At 34.6% G+C, this 13,647-nt stretch overlaps 1 protein-coding gene across 8 annotated transcripts in view; it reads right to left on the bottom strand.

Moving 5' to 3' along the window:
* The window catches only part of RASGRP3 (RAS guanyl releasing protein 3), a 155,254-nt gene that overhangs the window by 26,399 nt on the left and 115,208 nt on the right, over nucleotides 1-13,647 (bottom strand). For all 8 annotated transcript variants that reach the window (XM_007476066.3, XM_056813263.1, XM_056813266.1 and 5 more), the window contains 3 exons: nucleotides 7,013-7,126; nucleotides 5,512-5,627; nucleotides 369-516 (listed from right to left, as the gene is read on the bottom strand). In XM_007476066.3, coding sequence (XP_007476128.1) covers nucleotides 369-516; nucleotides 5,512-5,627; nucleotides 7,013-7,126 — 378 coding nt within the window. The remainder of the gene's footprint in view (nucleotides 1-368; nucleotides 517-5,511; nucleotides 5,628-7,012; nucleotides 7,127-13,647) is intronic.

Raw genomic sequence — 13,647 nt, 5'->3', positions numbered from 1 at the left:
CTGCAGTCAAGATTTATAGGGAAACCACTATGCTTCCATAGGCAAACTTTACATGGCTGACCTGACTTTGTAAGTTACATTCTTCAGAAGCACACATCTAAACTGTATGATCTTGCTTTGGTACCTAAGTTATTTGTAATTTATACTTTTGTCAAGTCTAATGACTTAAATTTTGAAAATTGAAAGTAAATATTTTAAAATAACATTTTTCTGTTTTCTCTAAATTCCCCAGACTACAAAGCAAATTATTACAGAGAGGAGGGGTAGAGGGAGAGACAGAGACTGAGAGATGGAATGAAGGACAGGTCGAGAGATAGAAATATACACACAAATGGGAAAACAAAACAAATTTTGTTTTCAAAACTTACAAATCCTGCACAATGTTCACAGAAGGTTGGCTTGAGATAGTTCACCTCTTGAAAATTATGGACAAAACCTGGTCCCATTTTACACTGGAGTTGGGATTTAGCTCTCAGGAAATAAGCCATCATCTCATCTTTACTAATTAGGCCATCCCTGTTAAGCAAATAAGAGAAAGGAGGGATTCTATTAATATAACACTCACAATTTAAGTCTTCATCTTTGTTCTGCTCTGGGGCTATATTTCCATTCATTTCCTTCCTGTCCCTGGTGATTGAGAACATTTGGGAGCAGGATCACTCTCCTGAAAAAACCTGAGAAGGCAGTGGCTCACAAAGATATGACATATACATGCATAGCACTTTTTATAAAGATTAAAACAGTTATGTGTATTCACAAGTGAATCCAACAAATGTGAAAGAGCTTTTCAGATTCCAAATAGTTATACCAACTCTGTAGGGTTCTTGGGTTTCCACACGTAGATCATGGCATTTGGGGCCTCAGGGTAGTGAGACTCATAAAGTAAATAGATGAGTGTGCTAATCAGTCCATCACACATTTGTTCATTCTTACTTTCACTGGCACCTTACTAGTCCTTGGAATCTTTTTTCGTTCATTATGGATTCCTATTGCTTCCCCTACACAAGTCTCAGATGCTTTTGTAAGCAATTGCATGTAATTCCCAAGGCCTACTGTCTCCTTTGCTCTCCTCTTAGCAGACACATATGACCACATATATTTACTGAAAATAAGGTTATCAAAATAAATTGTCCATCCTCCCTCTTTTTCTGCTACATAGTATCTCTGTAGCTACATCTTCCTTAGCATTTTTGTATTTCTCATCCTCTTCTCCTTTCCAGCTCTCTGTTCTCCTATCCAAGGCTAACTCGAGCGTCTACTTTTTTGATTCTATGACTTTCCATCTCCTTCATGCTTAATCCATCCCATCCCTTATGCATCTTAAATTTCTCCCACTACACAGACTACTCTGCTTGAAAACATGGTCAGTTCTACTCTATTCTTACAACAAAGAATCCAACACCTTTCCCAAGTAAAACACCTTTTACTTAACTGTAGTGGCCTCTTTTTCTCTTCTTCCCTTCACTGACAATATCACAAAGAAAAATTAATTCCTACCTCCTTTTTCTCATCCACTAATGACTGTTCAATCTCTTTCCATAATAGCTTCTGTGCACTCAACTAGGGGTTGTAGATTTTAAAAAATAATATCCAATACTCCAAGTATTCTATTTAATAAGATTTATTAATATTTAACTTGAAACAAAAGGAAACTAAAAGCTAGAGAAACAGGGAGAGCTCACCCAGCCTCACAAGTGAAAAAAAGAGAAGAGTCCAAGGGAGGAGTCACCAAAACTTATATACAACAATGCAAGAACATACATAAATAGAAAGGGAAAAGGATTCTTGGGACAAGAAAAGAATTCTGGGAGATGGGGTCCAAATTTTTCTAATTATACATTGTATTCTGGAAGAAATGAAAAAAAAACAATTATTAAGTACCTACTCTGTGCCAGGCACTATATTAAGTACTTTACAAATATTATCTTTTTTGAACATCCCAAAAATCAAGGAAGGTAGGTGTTATTATTACTTTCATTTTATAGGTGAAGAAAAAAAGGCAAGCAGAGGTTAAAAGACTTGTCCACTTTGTTAATAAGTGTCTGAAACCATATTCAAACTCAGGTCTGTCCCAACTCTAGGTCCTCTGCTTTATCCAACCTAATACCTAGCTTCCTAGTCAGCTCTAAGGAGCTTGAAAATCCAATTATTAAATTTTCAGCACAAAAATTTACACCTCATTAAGTTGGCAAACAGTACAAATCTTGGTTTGATTTGTTGACAATTTTCAATGTCTAGGCTTGAGAAAGTTTTAATTATGCAGATTAAACTTAAAAAATTATATTTATATGTAGTCTAAAATACATTTTGTCTATCCAAATGTAATACATTTGCTAACACATCTCTGTGTTGTCTTATAAACATCACTTGAGTTCAGCATAAGTACAATAGAAAGCTCAGAAAATGAAATGTAGTCATCACCATGATGATAATGATAATAAATGAAATTAGCCTTAAGATCTTCAAAGCCTTTTTATATCTATTATCCTTTCGGAGTCTCACAACACCCTTGGATAGCTGCCAGTTTATTTCTTCTTCCTTACTATCAAATCTTTATCTTCATTTCTTCATCAACTGATCTCCAGTAAATCCCTTTCAATCTGACTACTGACCACACAACTCAGCCTAAACCGTTACGATTGCTCCCAAATGACCTCTTACTCATCAAACCTAATGGTCTTTGAGTCCTCATTCTTTTTCACTTCTCAGCACTCAACCCCACTGACCAGCCCACAAGTTCTTGGAGCTTTTCTCACAGGGTTCCTGTGATATTAAACTATCCTAGTTGTGCTATGTCTTGGACCATCCTATATGCAGTTCCTATTTCATTTCTTCACCCTACTCTGTAAGTGTGAGGGATTCAGTTTCACACCTCTTTTCTCCTTGTTCTGTCATTCTGCCTTAGAGGATTCATCCATTCTCCTGGTTTCACTTTTATGAAGATAATTCCCAAATCTATTAAAGAGCTCTGAAGAGTATCCTCAGATTCTAATATAGTTCTTAGCACAAAGGAGATGCTTAATAAATATTTGTTGCATTTAGCTTAGTATGATCATGTGATAATGTACTGTTGGCTTTCATATCAACTGAGATTTGTTTTTTATTACTATAATTTGCAATATAGTAATGACATTACTATATTTACAACTATATATGCATATAATTATATAAAATACATCTGTACATAAAATTAATTATATATACATATAAAATATTATCTATATTTATATTATATAGTAATATTACCATAATTATGTGTTTGAAGTTGATTAGATATATACATATATGTGTTTATATTAATTACATATTAATGATGAATATTTACTTGATTAAACATATCATATATTAGCTATAATTAATTCTATTATGTATTACCCAATTAAAGTCAGAGTTCAGTTAGTTGATTTCTGATTTTAAGGATCCATGTAATCAAATCTTTTTATAAATGTTAGTATCTTTAAGTTAATATTTTTAAGATAATCTGACAATTCATTGTTGTTTTTAGCCTTCCAAAACTGAAAAGTTGTATACCATTCAAACCATCTTCATGAGAAGAAAATTATAAATGAAACTAATATTCATGCTTATATACATAATGCACTTGGAACTCTAGGGGAATTGAGAGAATGATATCTGTCTGGGCTTTCAATATGGAAGTTCATAGAAGCAGTCTGGTCCCATTTCCCCAGAGAAACTATGACTTGCTGTGTCATCAAGTCTACAAGAATTTATTGATTTGACTTTCTGTGGTATTTTGACAGGAATTATTCCACTAGAAACCTTCACCCCTGCTTTCCAGTTGCATTGGTTGACTGAAAATTGTGTCCTGTCTTTCAGACCTAGATTGAATCCCTCTAGGAGCAGCTATCATTTTCACAGATGTGTTCTAATCTTGTCTCATCCCAAACACTGGATTTTGAGATGCCTGCTGTGGAATCTCACTGGAAAATGGGGAAAAAACCCCATGTAATTTCACTTAAGGCACCACTTTGAGTAGTAGGTATGGGGGGGGGGGGAAGAGAGGGAAGATGAAGGATTTGTCAAACTAAATATTCCACTATGGCTCTCAAGTCAAGGGCACTGCTATGCCAACTCTCTTATCTGGTAGATATGGTAGTGGGGATGTTTTCATGCCTGATGGGATATTTTCCATTCCTTCCAAGGAAGGGAGAAATACAACAAGTGATTTCTATTTCATTTCAAAATAGACTATGAACAAAAACATTTATGTTCTATGAAGCATTTAATGAATTAAGTAGTCATACATACTCTATGAAGTATTTTTCTTTACTATTAATTTTAATATCTAATGCTTCCATCTATCAAATGAGTACTTTCATATTTCAAATATCAAATGATGAATTAGAGATTCAGTTAAGATACACTTGTAACAAAATTTCAGAATGGGTAGATGGGAGGGAAAGAACGTTAATTGCAAATGTAAGAAAGAGTATTAAAAATTGTATAGATATGTAATTTGGAAAATATAAAAATTCAAACTATATCATGACATAAAAACTATTTAAAATAATAATAAAATAAAATACTATACATAAAGCCCTTTGTAAACTTTAAAGTTATATGCAAATCCTAGCTATAAGAACAAAAATAATACATACTCCCCCCAAATGTCAAAATTTTCCTTGGTATGTCAAATAAGTTCCAAATTACATTTTTGAACATTTTTGACTTCTTCAACACAAAGAAAATTATTGATGGGATTAAATGTAATATATACTGGAGGTTTCTCTAAAAGAAATAACTCTCTAATCCCATGGCATCTTTAATTATTTTATTTCTCAAGAATAATTTTTTTCTTCTCAAGAATCATTTTAAAATGAAAATAATTTTCCTTAATTCATGAGAAAGTTAACCACTATTTCTTGACCATCTGTGATTATAAAGGACAGACAGAACTTTGAGTAGGTGTGTTCCACAGATGAGTCCAAGATGTCACATAGTTGGTGATCATAATGGTTCCTACATCTTTTGACATTGCTCCTATTTTGGCTTATCTAAATTTCACCCCCAAGCTCTTCTTTGTTATTACTGTTATTGTTGTTTTAAATAACCTTTACTTTCTATTTTAGAGTTAATCCTGTGTATTGTCTCTAAGGCAGAAGAGTGGTAAAGGGTAGACAATAGGGGTTAAGTGACTTGTCCAGAGTCACACACTAGGAAGTGTCTGAGGCTAGATTTGAACCTAGCACCTCTCATCTCTAGACCTGACTCTATCCACTAAGTCACCTAACTGTCCCTTCCATGCTCTTTTGATAAAAGTTATAGGACTATTGAAGTAGCCAGATGCATCATGAGGAAAACAATTTAAATGAGACTTCATTCTAAGGACAAGTGGCAAACCAGTTGTGAAAGCTTGAGTTTTCTCATTAAGGTGTTATGTATAAAGCTATAAATACATGAACTAGGATGAAATAATCTGTTCTGGTCTCTAAAATGTTTTAGGGGTGCATGAGGGGAGGGACAGAATAAAAAATTTAAAAAAAAACTCACTGGTCTTTGTCCAACACACAGAAGGAATCCAAGAAAGGAAAGTTGGCAGCAATACTTTCAAAGTCCTCTTGGGAGATATACCCATCACGGTCATGATCATAGTTTCTAAAAACAGACTGCAAAGTAAAAACATGTGTGTTTACCAATGCCAACCCAATGGCAACAGGAAACCTAGCTGAGAGGCAAGCTCACCTCCCAAACTCAGGGAGCTTCAAAATGTACTTTTGGAAACTAACAAAAATGGCCATTTGTTCTTTTGTCTATATACATCTTATCTATTTGTTTGGTTAGCCCCTGGAGACCAGGGATATCACAAGTTACCAAGAAATCCCATCTAACTCTTCAAGTTCCAGTATTAAAATAATTCAATATGTATGTTCAAGTGCCTACAATTAGGTGGACATTTGTATCTCTTATGTACTTAATTAGGATGTGTTCTAGGGTGGAATCTTTTTACTAGTCATTCAAATATTTTGTGTCCATAAACCCACCCAATCTCCCTCTTAATGGCATGCCTCATCAAAAATTTGCTTCTTGAACCACTTTCAAAATTTTTTTCTCCTCAATTTCATGTTCACTAAAATTTTTCTTTCAACACTGAATATTCTTGGATTGTCCAATAATTAATGCCTTCTCTTTAATTTGAAATAATTTAGGAAAAAATCCCTTTATCCCAAAGACAACCTATCATTCCAGAGCATTTAAAAATCAATTAAAACGAAATACTTTATCATTACATGATTTCCAATTCCAAAGATGTCTCTATTTTTCCTGTTGCTGCTTGTGCTATTAGAAAACAACATGGTATAAGGAAACAACAATGAATGAACATATACAGAACCTTGTTCTTTCTCTTTACAAATGGTATATTGTATACAGCAAACCCCACATTTAAATAGCATAAATTATTCAGTTAAAAAAAACATTATAAGAAACAGTTCCTGTTTATAAGGCATTGGGTTAGGCATAGGGATATGACAAAGGTTTTTTTTTTTTTAATGCAAAACTCAGTTTTCCCTGCCCTCAACTAGTTTATGTTCTACTTGTGGGAATTAAGAGACTTGTCAACCATTTTCTGATTCAGGTAAGTTGATCAGTGAAATTTCTCTAGAATGTGTTCTTAAAAAAAGCTTTTGTAAAAGTAGCACTTAGCTCCCAAACAACCCTAGAATACTGGAGCCCCAAATGTCATCACCTAGTGCCCAGTGACAGTGACTTGGAAAAAAGATAATACTCAACACAGAAAATAGAGAGAAGCTGAAGGCAAAGGAGAAAGAATGATTGAAGTTGAAATGAAAAGAGATTGTGAAAGAGAAAGGGAGGGTGCAGAGTCTGAAAGCCCCCTCTTTGTAGTCATTCATGACTTGGCAACTATAAAATTGATGTAGCCTATTCTAAAGATGTCTTTTACCGTGAATTATTCCTATGCCTAAAAACTGACAAAGTTTGGAAGAGTTAAAGAACTTGAATGCACTATGTGTTTTGTTACTCGACTACTTACCTCAACTAACTTCCTTATGTGCTTGTTTATAATGGTTGGGTCAGGCTTTGGCATCACTCCCGATGCCCACTCCAATGGTACTACTGGCTTGTTAGGAGTTGTAGGAGAGGTAGGCTACAAAAAAAAAATGTTTTTAGTATGAACTATGGCATAAAAAGAAATTTCATCCCATGGCTAGGATATAAAATCTTAGAAGCATCACTATAGACCTTGGTATTTCAATGATCACATGAAGTTGCAAAATAAAAGCAGAATAAAAATGGCAGCCAGAGGACCAATGAATATTGTGAGGAAGATACCATAAAAATATGTTATCTGAATATGTACATGGGTCAACTAGAGATAAAACCAGGACCTCTCCTTTGGACAAGTGAGTGCCTTATTTACATGAGATATGGTTATTTTCATCTTGTAGATTCAGATTAAAATCAAGCTTCTTCAACAATATCCATAGCTACTTGAGAGACTGACTTAGAAATACATCCTAATTGGTAGTATGATTTCTTTTCTGCTGGGAACAACTTTCTATTTTTCAAATAAGAGTTTGCGACTTCCTTTCACAATCACATATAGCATTATTTTGTGTGATCCTATCTCTCTTCTGAAATATCATTTATCTTTTGCTCTTGCCATGCAACTAGGCCATTTTTATTTTCTAATTATACATTTCTCTGGTAATACCCTTTACACAACTTTTGCTGCATAATTCCTCTTTTCAAATGTGTTGCAATCTGTTTTTGCTGCTGTGCACTTTGCCCTCTTGGTGTTCCTTAACTGCAATTCTTTAGAGACTGTGTTCTCCTGTGACATAATCATACAACACAGAATAATTTAATCATTTTAGTCATTTAGTCATATCTGACTTTTCATGATCCCATTTGGGGCGTACTTGGCAAATATGCTGGAGTGGTTTGCTGTTTTTTTCTCCTACTTACAGATAAGGAAACTGAAGCAAACAGGATTAAGCGACTTGCCCAGGGTCACACATCTAGCAAGTGAATGAGGTCAGATGAATTCCAGTCTTCCAGATTCCAGTTCTAGCTCTCGAATTTTCACTATAATACCTAGATGCCCCAGAATAATACTAGTACTGAAGAAAATGGAATTTATGTCAAAGAGGAGAATGGGGTTATTAAAAGAATTTTTAATTTCCTAAAGAGAACCATCCAGTTCTTCTTTTAATTATGAGTCTAGTTCATTGACCATTTGCCATGTATGCCCAAGGTATAGTCATTATTATTATTATTATTCAAGATATAAACTCTTTCATCCTTAAATCCTAGTAGATTACAGGGGGTGAATGGGATGAGTACTATAAAGCAAGCATATGAGGATTTGAATACTTTGGGCTAATCTGCATCCCGGTTAGCTCTCTCAGTGAAGAGTCAGAGTTGTTTTCTATTTTTCGTTGCCTGCTACATTCACTAAATTATTTGGTAACTCTTAGATGGAACCTCTCAAATCAAGCCACTGTTGCACAGAGCATCTAGAACACTCACAAGAATTGTCAAAACTAATAGCAACAACATCAACAACATCAAAACTTCTTGAACTTTGAGTTATTTTTGAAAAATAATTGTAACCATCTATTTGATTATCTTCTTGTTTCACTTGAACTCAAAGGGGGACTAGAAATGAACCTCCTTAAAAAAAAAGTTAAAGAAGTGAAAAGCAGAAAGTTGTTCCCAGCATAAAAGAAGCCAGGCTATTGATTAAGATGTAAATTAATAATTTTCTTTAAATCACCTCTCAGAATACTTATCTATGTAATCAGCTTAAGTAATCTATGTAATCAGTTTAAGTAAAATATTAATAATGAAATGTTATTGACATTCGTTTTTTAATTAACTGCAACATTGAGTGAGGGAGTCAGCCATAACTTTCAGCAGAAATCCCATCTTTTTTTTTTTTTTTAAACTAGTATTATTCTGAGGCAACTGGGTTTTATGGTGAATAGAGTGCTGGTCTTGGAGTCAGGAAAACTGAAAATCAAATTTGACCTCATTCCCTTCCTAGATGTATGACTGTGGGCAAGTCACTTAACCTGGTTTGTTTCAGTTTCCTCATCTGTCAAATAAGCTGGAGAAGGAAATGGCAAACCATTCTAGTATATTTGCCAAGAACAATCGAAAAGTTAAAGACCCTCACATTCTCCCTCCTTACATGTTTGCATCAATATGTTCAGTGGAATTAGAGTAATTCTTCCCCTCTTCCTACAACTGTGCAAAGATGCCTTGGGTTTTTAGACCATTGCATTCTTCCCTGATTATAAAGGTCATTATGTGCCATATTAGATACTACACAGTTAGAAAACCATGGATTTATAGACTGTTAGATCTAGAAGAAACCTTCATGTTTTTGTTCAGTCACATCCAACTCCATATGGGATTTTCTTGGCAAAGGTAATGGTGTGGTTTGCCATTTCCTTCTTTGGTGGATTAAGTTAAATAGAGGTTAAGTAACTTGCTCCGGACCATGCAGCTAGGAAGTAAGGATCTGAGGACAGATTTGAAATCAGGGCTTCTTGACATCAGGCCCAACACTCTACCCTGCAACCCAACCGTCTCAGAAGAAGAAACCTTAGAGACTATCTAATGAAACATTTCATTTTGTGAAGGGGGAAACTATATGTAAGGTAGTGTAATCATTTCTAGAGATTTTTTATTTGTTTTTTTCATACCAACCAGTGCCACATTTCTAAAAAGGCAATATAAGAAATAGGATCCTGCAGATAAGATAAGGAAATGCTTCTCCCTCCTCTCCCTGGGGCTAGCAGGAAAAAGAGGCATAAAAGATGAAAGAGAAGATACAAAATATGAACTATTAAATCACTATAAAAATCAATCATGGGGTTATCATCATCAATAACGAATGCTTCCTGAATTCCTAATGTGACAAATTCTTTTTTTTAAATTTAATACAGATTGCTTTTTTATTTTATTTTTATTTTTTTAATTTTCTAATATTTTATTTGATCATTTCCATGCATTATTCATTAAAGACAAAGATCATTTTCTTTTCCTCGCCCCCACCCCCATAGCCGATGCGTGATTCCACTGGGTATCACATGTGTTCTTGATTCGAACCCATTGCCATGTTGTTAATATTTGCATTAGAGTATTCGTTTAGAGTCTCTCCTCTGTCATGTCCCCTCAACCGCTGTAGTCAGGCAGTTGCTTTTCCTCGGTGTTTCTACTCCCACAGTTTGTCCTCTGCTTATGAATAGTGTTTTTTCTCCTAGATCCCTGCAGATTGCTCAGGGACATTATACCGCCACTAATGGAGAAGTCCATTACGTTCGATTATACCACAGTGTATTAGTCTCTGTGTACAATGTTCTCCTGGTTCTAATCCTCTCGCTCTGTATCACTTCCTGGAGGTCGTTCCAGGCTCCATGGAATTCCTCCACTTTATTATTCCTTTTTGCACAATAGTATTCCATCACCAACATATACCACAATTTGTTCAGCCATTCCCCAATTGATGGACATCCCCTCATTTTCCAATTTTTGGCCACCACAAAGAGCGCAGCTATGAATATTCTTGTACAAGTCTTTTTGTCCATTATCTCTTTGGGGTACAAGCCCAGCAGTGCTATGGTTGGATCAAAGGTCAGACATTCTTTTATCACCCTTTGGGCATAGTTCCAAATTGCCCTCCAGAATGGCTGGATCAGTTCACAACTCCACCAGCAATGAATTAATGTCCCTACTTTGCCACATCCCCTCCAGCATTCATTACTTTCCTTTGTTATCATGTTAGCCAATATGCTAGGTGTGAGGTGATACCTCAGAGTTGTTTTGATTTGCATCTCTCTGATTATAAGAGATTTAGAATACTTCTTCATGTGCTTATTAATAGTTTTGATTTCTTTATCTGAAAACTGCCTATCCATGTTCCTTGCCCATTTATCAGTTGGAGAATGGCTTGGTTTTTTGTACAATTGATTTAGCTCTTTATAAATTTGAGTAATTAATTAAGCCTTTGTCAGAGGTTTTTATGAAGATTTTTTCCTGATTTGTTGTTTTCCTTCTGATTTTAGTTACATTGGTTTTGTTTGTACAAAAGCTTTTTAATTTGATGTAGCTGAAATTATTTATTTTACATTTTGTGATTCTTTCTATGTCTTGCTTGATTTTAAAGTCTTTCCCCTCCCAAAGGTCTGACATGTATACTATTCTGTATTTACCCAATTTACTTATGGTTTCCTTCTTTATGTTTAAGTCATTCACCCATTTTGAATTTATCTTGGTGTAGGGTGTGAGGTATTGATTAATTCCTAATCTCTCCCACACTGTCTTCCAATTTTTCCAGCAGTTTTTATCGAATAGTGGATTTTTGTCCCCAAAGCTGGGATCTTTGGGTTTATCTTATACTGTCTTGCTGAGGTCGCTTGCCCCCAGTCTATTCCACTGATCCTCCTTTCTGTCTCTTAGCCAGTACCAGATTGTTTTGGTGACCGCTGCTTTATAATATAGTCTGAGATCTGGGACTGCAAGGCCCTCTTCCTTTGTATTTTTTTTTCATTATTTCCCTGGATATCCTTGATCTTTTGTTCTTCCAAATGAACTTTGTTATGTTTTTTTCTAAATCAGTAAAAAAAATTTTTGGGAGTTCCATGGGTATGGCACTAAATAGATAAATAAGTTTGGGTAGGATGGTCATTTTTATTATATTGGCTCGTCCTATCCATGAGCAGTTAATGTTTTTCCAATTGCTCAAGTCTAGTTTTAGTTGTGTGCCGAGTGTTTTGTAGTTGTGTTCATATAGTTCCTGTGTTTGTCTTGGGAGATAGATTCCTAGGTATTTTATTTTGTCTGAGGTGACTTTGAATGGGATTTCTCTTTCTAGTTTTTGCTGCTGAGCTGGGTTGGAGATATATAGAAACGCTGATGACTTATGCGGGTTTATTTTGTATCCTGCAACTTTGCTAAAGTTGTGGATTATTTCAATTAGCTTTTTGGTTGAATCTCTAGGATTCTTTAAGTAGACCATCATGTCATCTGCAAAGAATGATAACATGGTCTCCTCCTTGCCTATTTTGGTGCCTTCAATTTCTTTTTCTTCTCTAATTGCTACTGCTAGTGTTTCTAATACAATGTCAAATAGTAGAGGTGATAATGGGCATCCTTGTTTCACTCCTGATCTTATTGGGAATGCATCTAGTTTATCCCCATTGCAGATGATATTAGCTGATGGTTTTAGATATATACTGTTTATTATTTTTAGGAACTACCCTTCTATTCCTATGCTTTCTAGTGTTTTTAATAGGAATGGGTGTTGTATTTTATCAAAGGCTTTTTCTGCGTCTATTGAGATAATCATGTGGTTCTTGTTGGTTTGCTTGTTGATGTGGTCGATTATGTGGATGGTTTTCCTAATATTGAACCAGCCCTGCATCCGTGGTATAAATCCTACTTGATCATGGTGGATGACCCTTCTGATCACTTGCTGGAGTCTTTTTGCTAGTATCCTATTTAAGATTTTTGCATCTATATTCATTAGGGAGATTGGTCTATAATTTTCTTTTTCTGTTTTTGACCTGCCTGGTTTTGGAATCAGTACCATGTTTGTGTCATGAAAGGAGTTTGGTAGAATTCCCTCTTTGCTTATTATGTCAAATAGTTTGTATAGCATTGGGATTAACTATTCTCTGAATGTTTGATAGAATTCACTTGTGAATCCTTCGGGCCCTGGGGATTTTTTCTTAGGGAGTTCTTTGATGGTCTGTTGGATTTCTTTTTCTGATATGGGATTATTTAAGAATTCTATTTCTTCTTCTGTTAGTCTAGGCAGTTTGTATTTTTGTATATATTCATCCATATCACCTAAATTAGTGTATTTATTGCCATATAATTGGGCAAAGTAATTTTTAATGATTGCCTTAATTTCCTCTTCATCAGAGGTGATGTCCCCCTTTTCATCTTTGATGCTGTTAATTTGCTTTTCTTCCTTCCTTTTTTAAATTAGATTGACCAGTACTTTGTCTATTTTGTTTGTTTTTTCAAAGTACCAGCTTCTTGTCTTATTTATTAAATCAATAGTTCTTTAACTTTTGATTTTATTAATTTCTCCCTTAATTTTTAAGATTTCTAGTTTGGTTTTCTGCTGGGGGGTTTTAATTTGATCGCTTTTGAGTTTTTTAATTGCATTTCCAATTGATTGATCTCTGCTCTCCCTAGTTTGTTAATATATGCACTCAGGCATATGAATTTACATCTGATTACTGCTTTGGCTGCATCCCAAAAGGTTTGAAAGGATGTCTCGCCATTGTCATTTTCCTCGATGATGAAATTATTAATTGTTTCTATGATTTCTTCTCTAACTAAATGATTTTGGAGTATCATATTGTTTAATTTCCAATTCGTTTTTGATTTGGTTTTCCATGTACCATTACTGATCATTATTTTTATTGCCTTGTGGTCTGAAAAGGCTGCATTTATTATTTCTGCTTTTCTGCATTTGTATGCCATGTTTCTGTGACCTAATGTATGGTCAATCTTTGTGAATGTGCCATGTGGTGCTGAAAAGAAGGTGTATTTCTTTTTGTCCCTATTTATTTTTCTCCATATGTCTATTAATTCTAATTTTTCTAAGATTTCCTTCACTTCTTTTACCTCTTTCTTATTTATTTT

This window comes from Monodelphis domestica, chromosome 1, assembly GCF_027887165.1.
Source record: "Monodelphis domestica isolate mMonDom1 chromosome 1, mMonDom1.pri, whole genome shotgun sequence".
Taxonomy (NCBI): Eukaryota; Metazoa; Chordata; class Mammalia; order Didelphimorphia; family Didelphidae; genus Monodelphis; species Monodelphis domestica.
The sequence above is the reverse complement of the archived record's forward strand: the minus strand, read 5'-3'. Positions and strand labels throughout refer to the sequence as shown.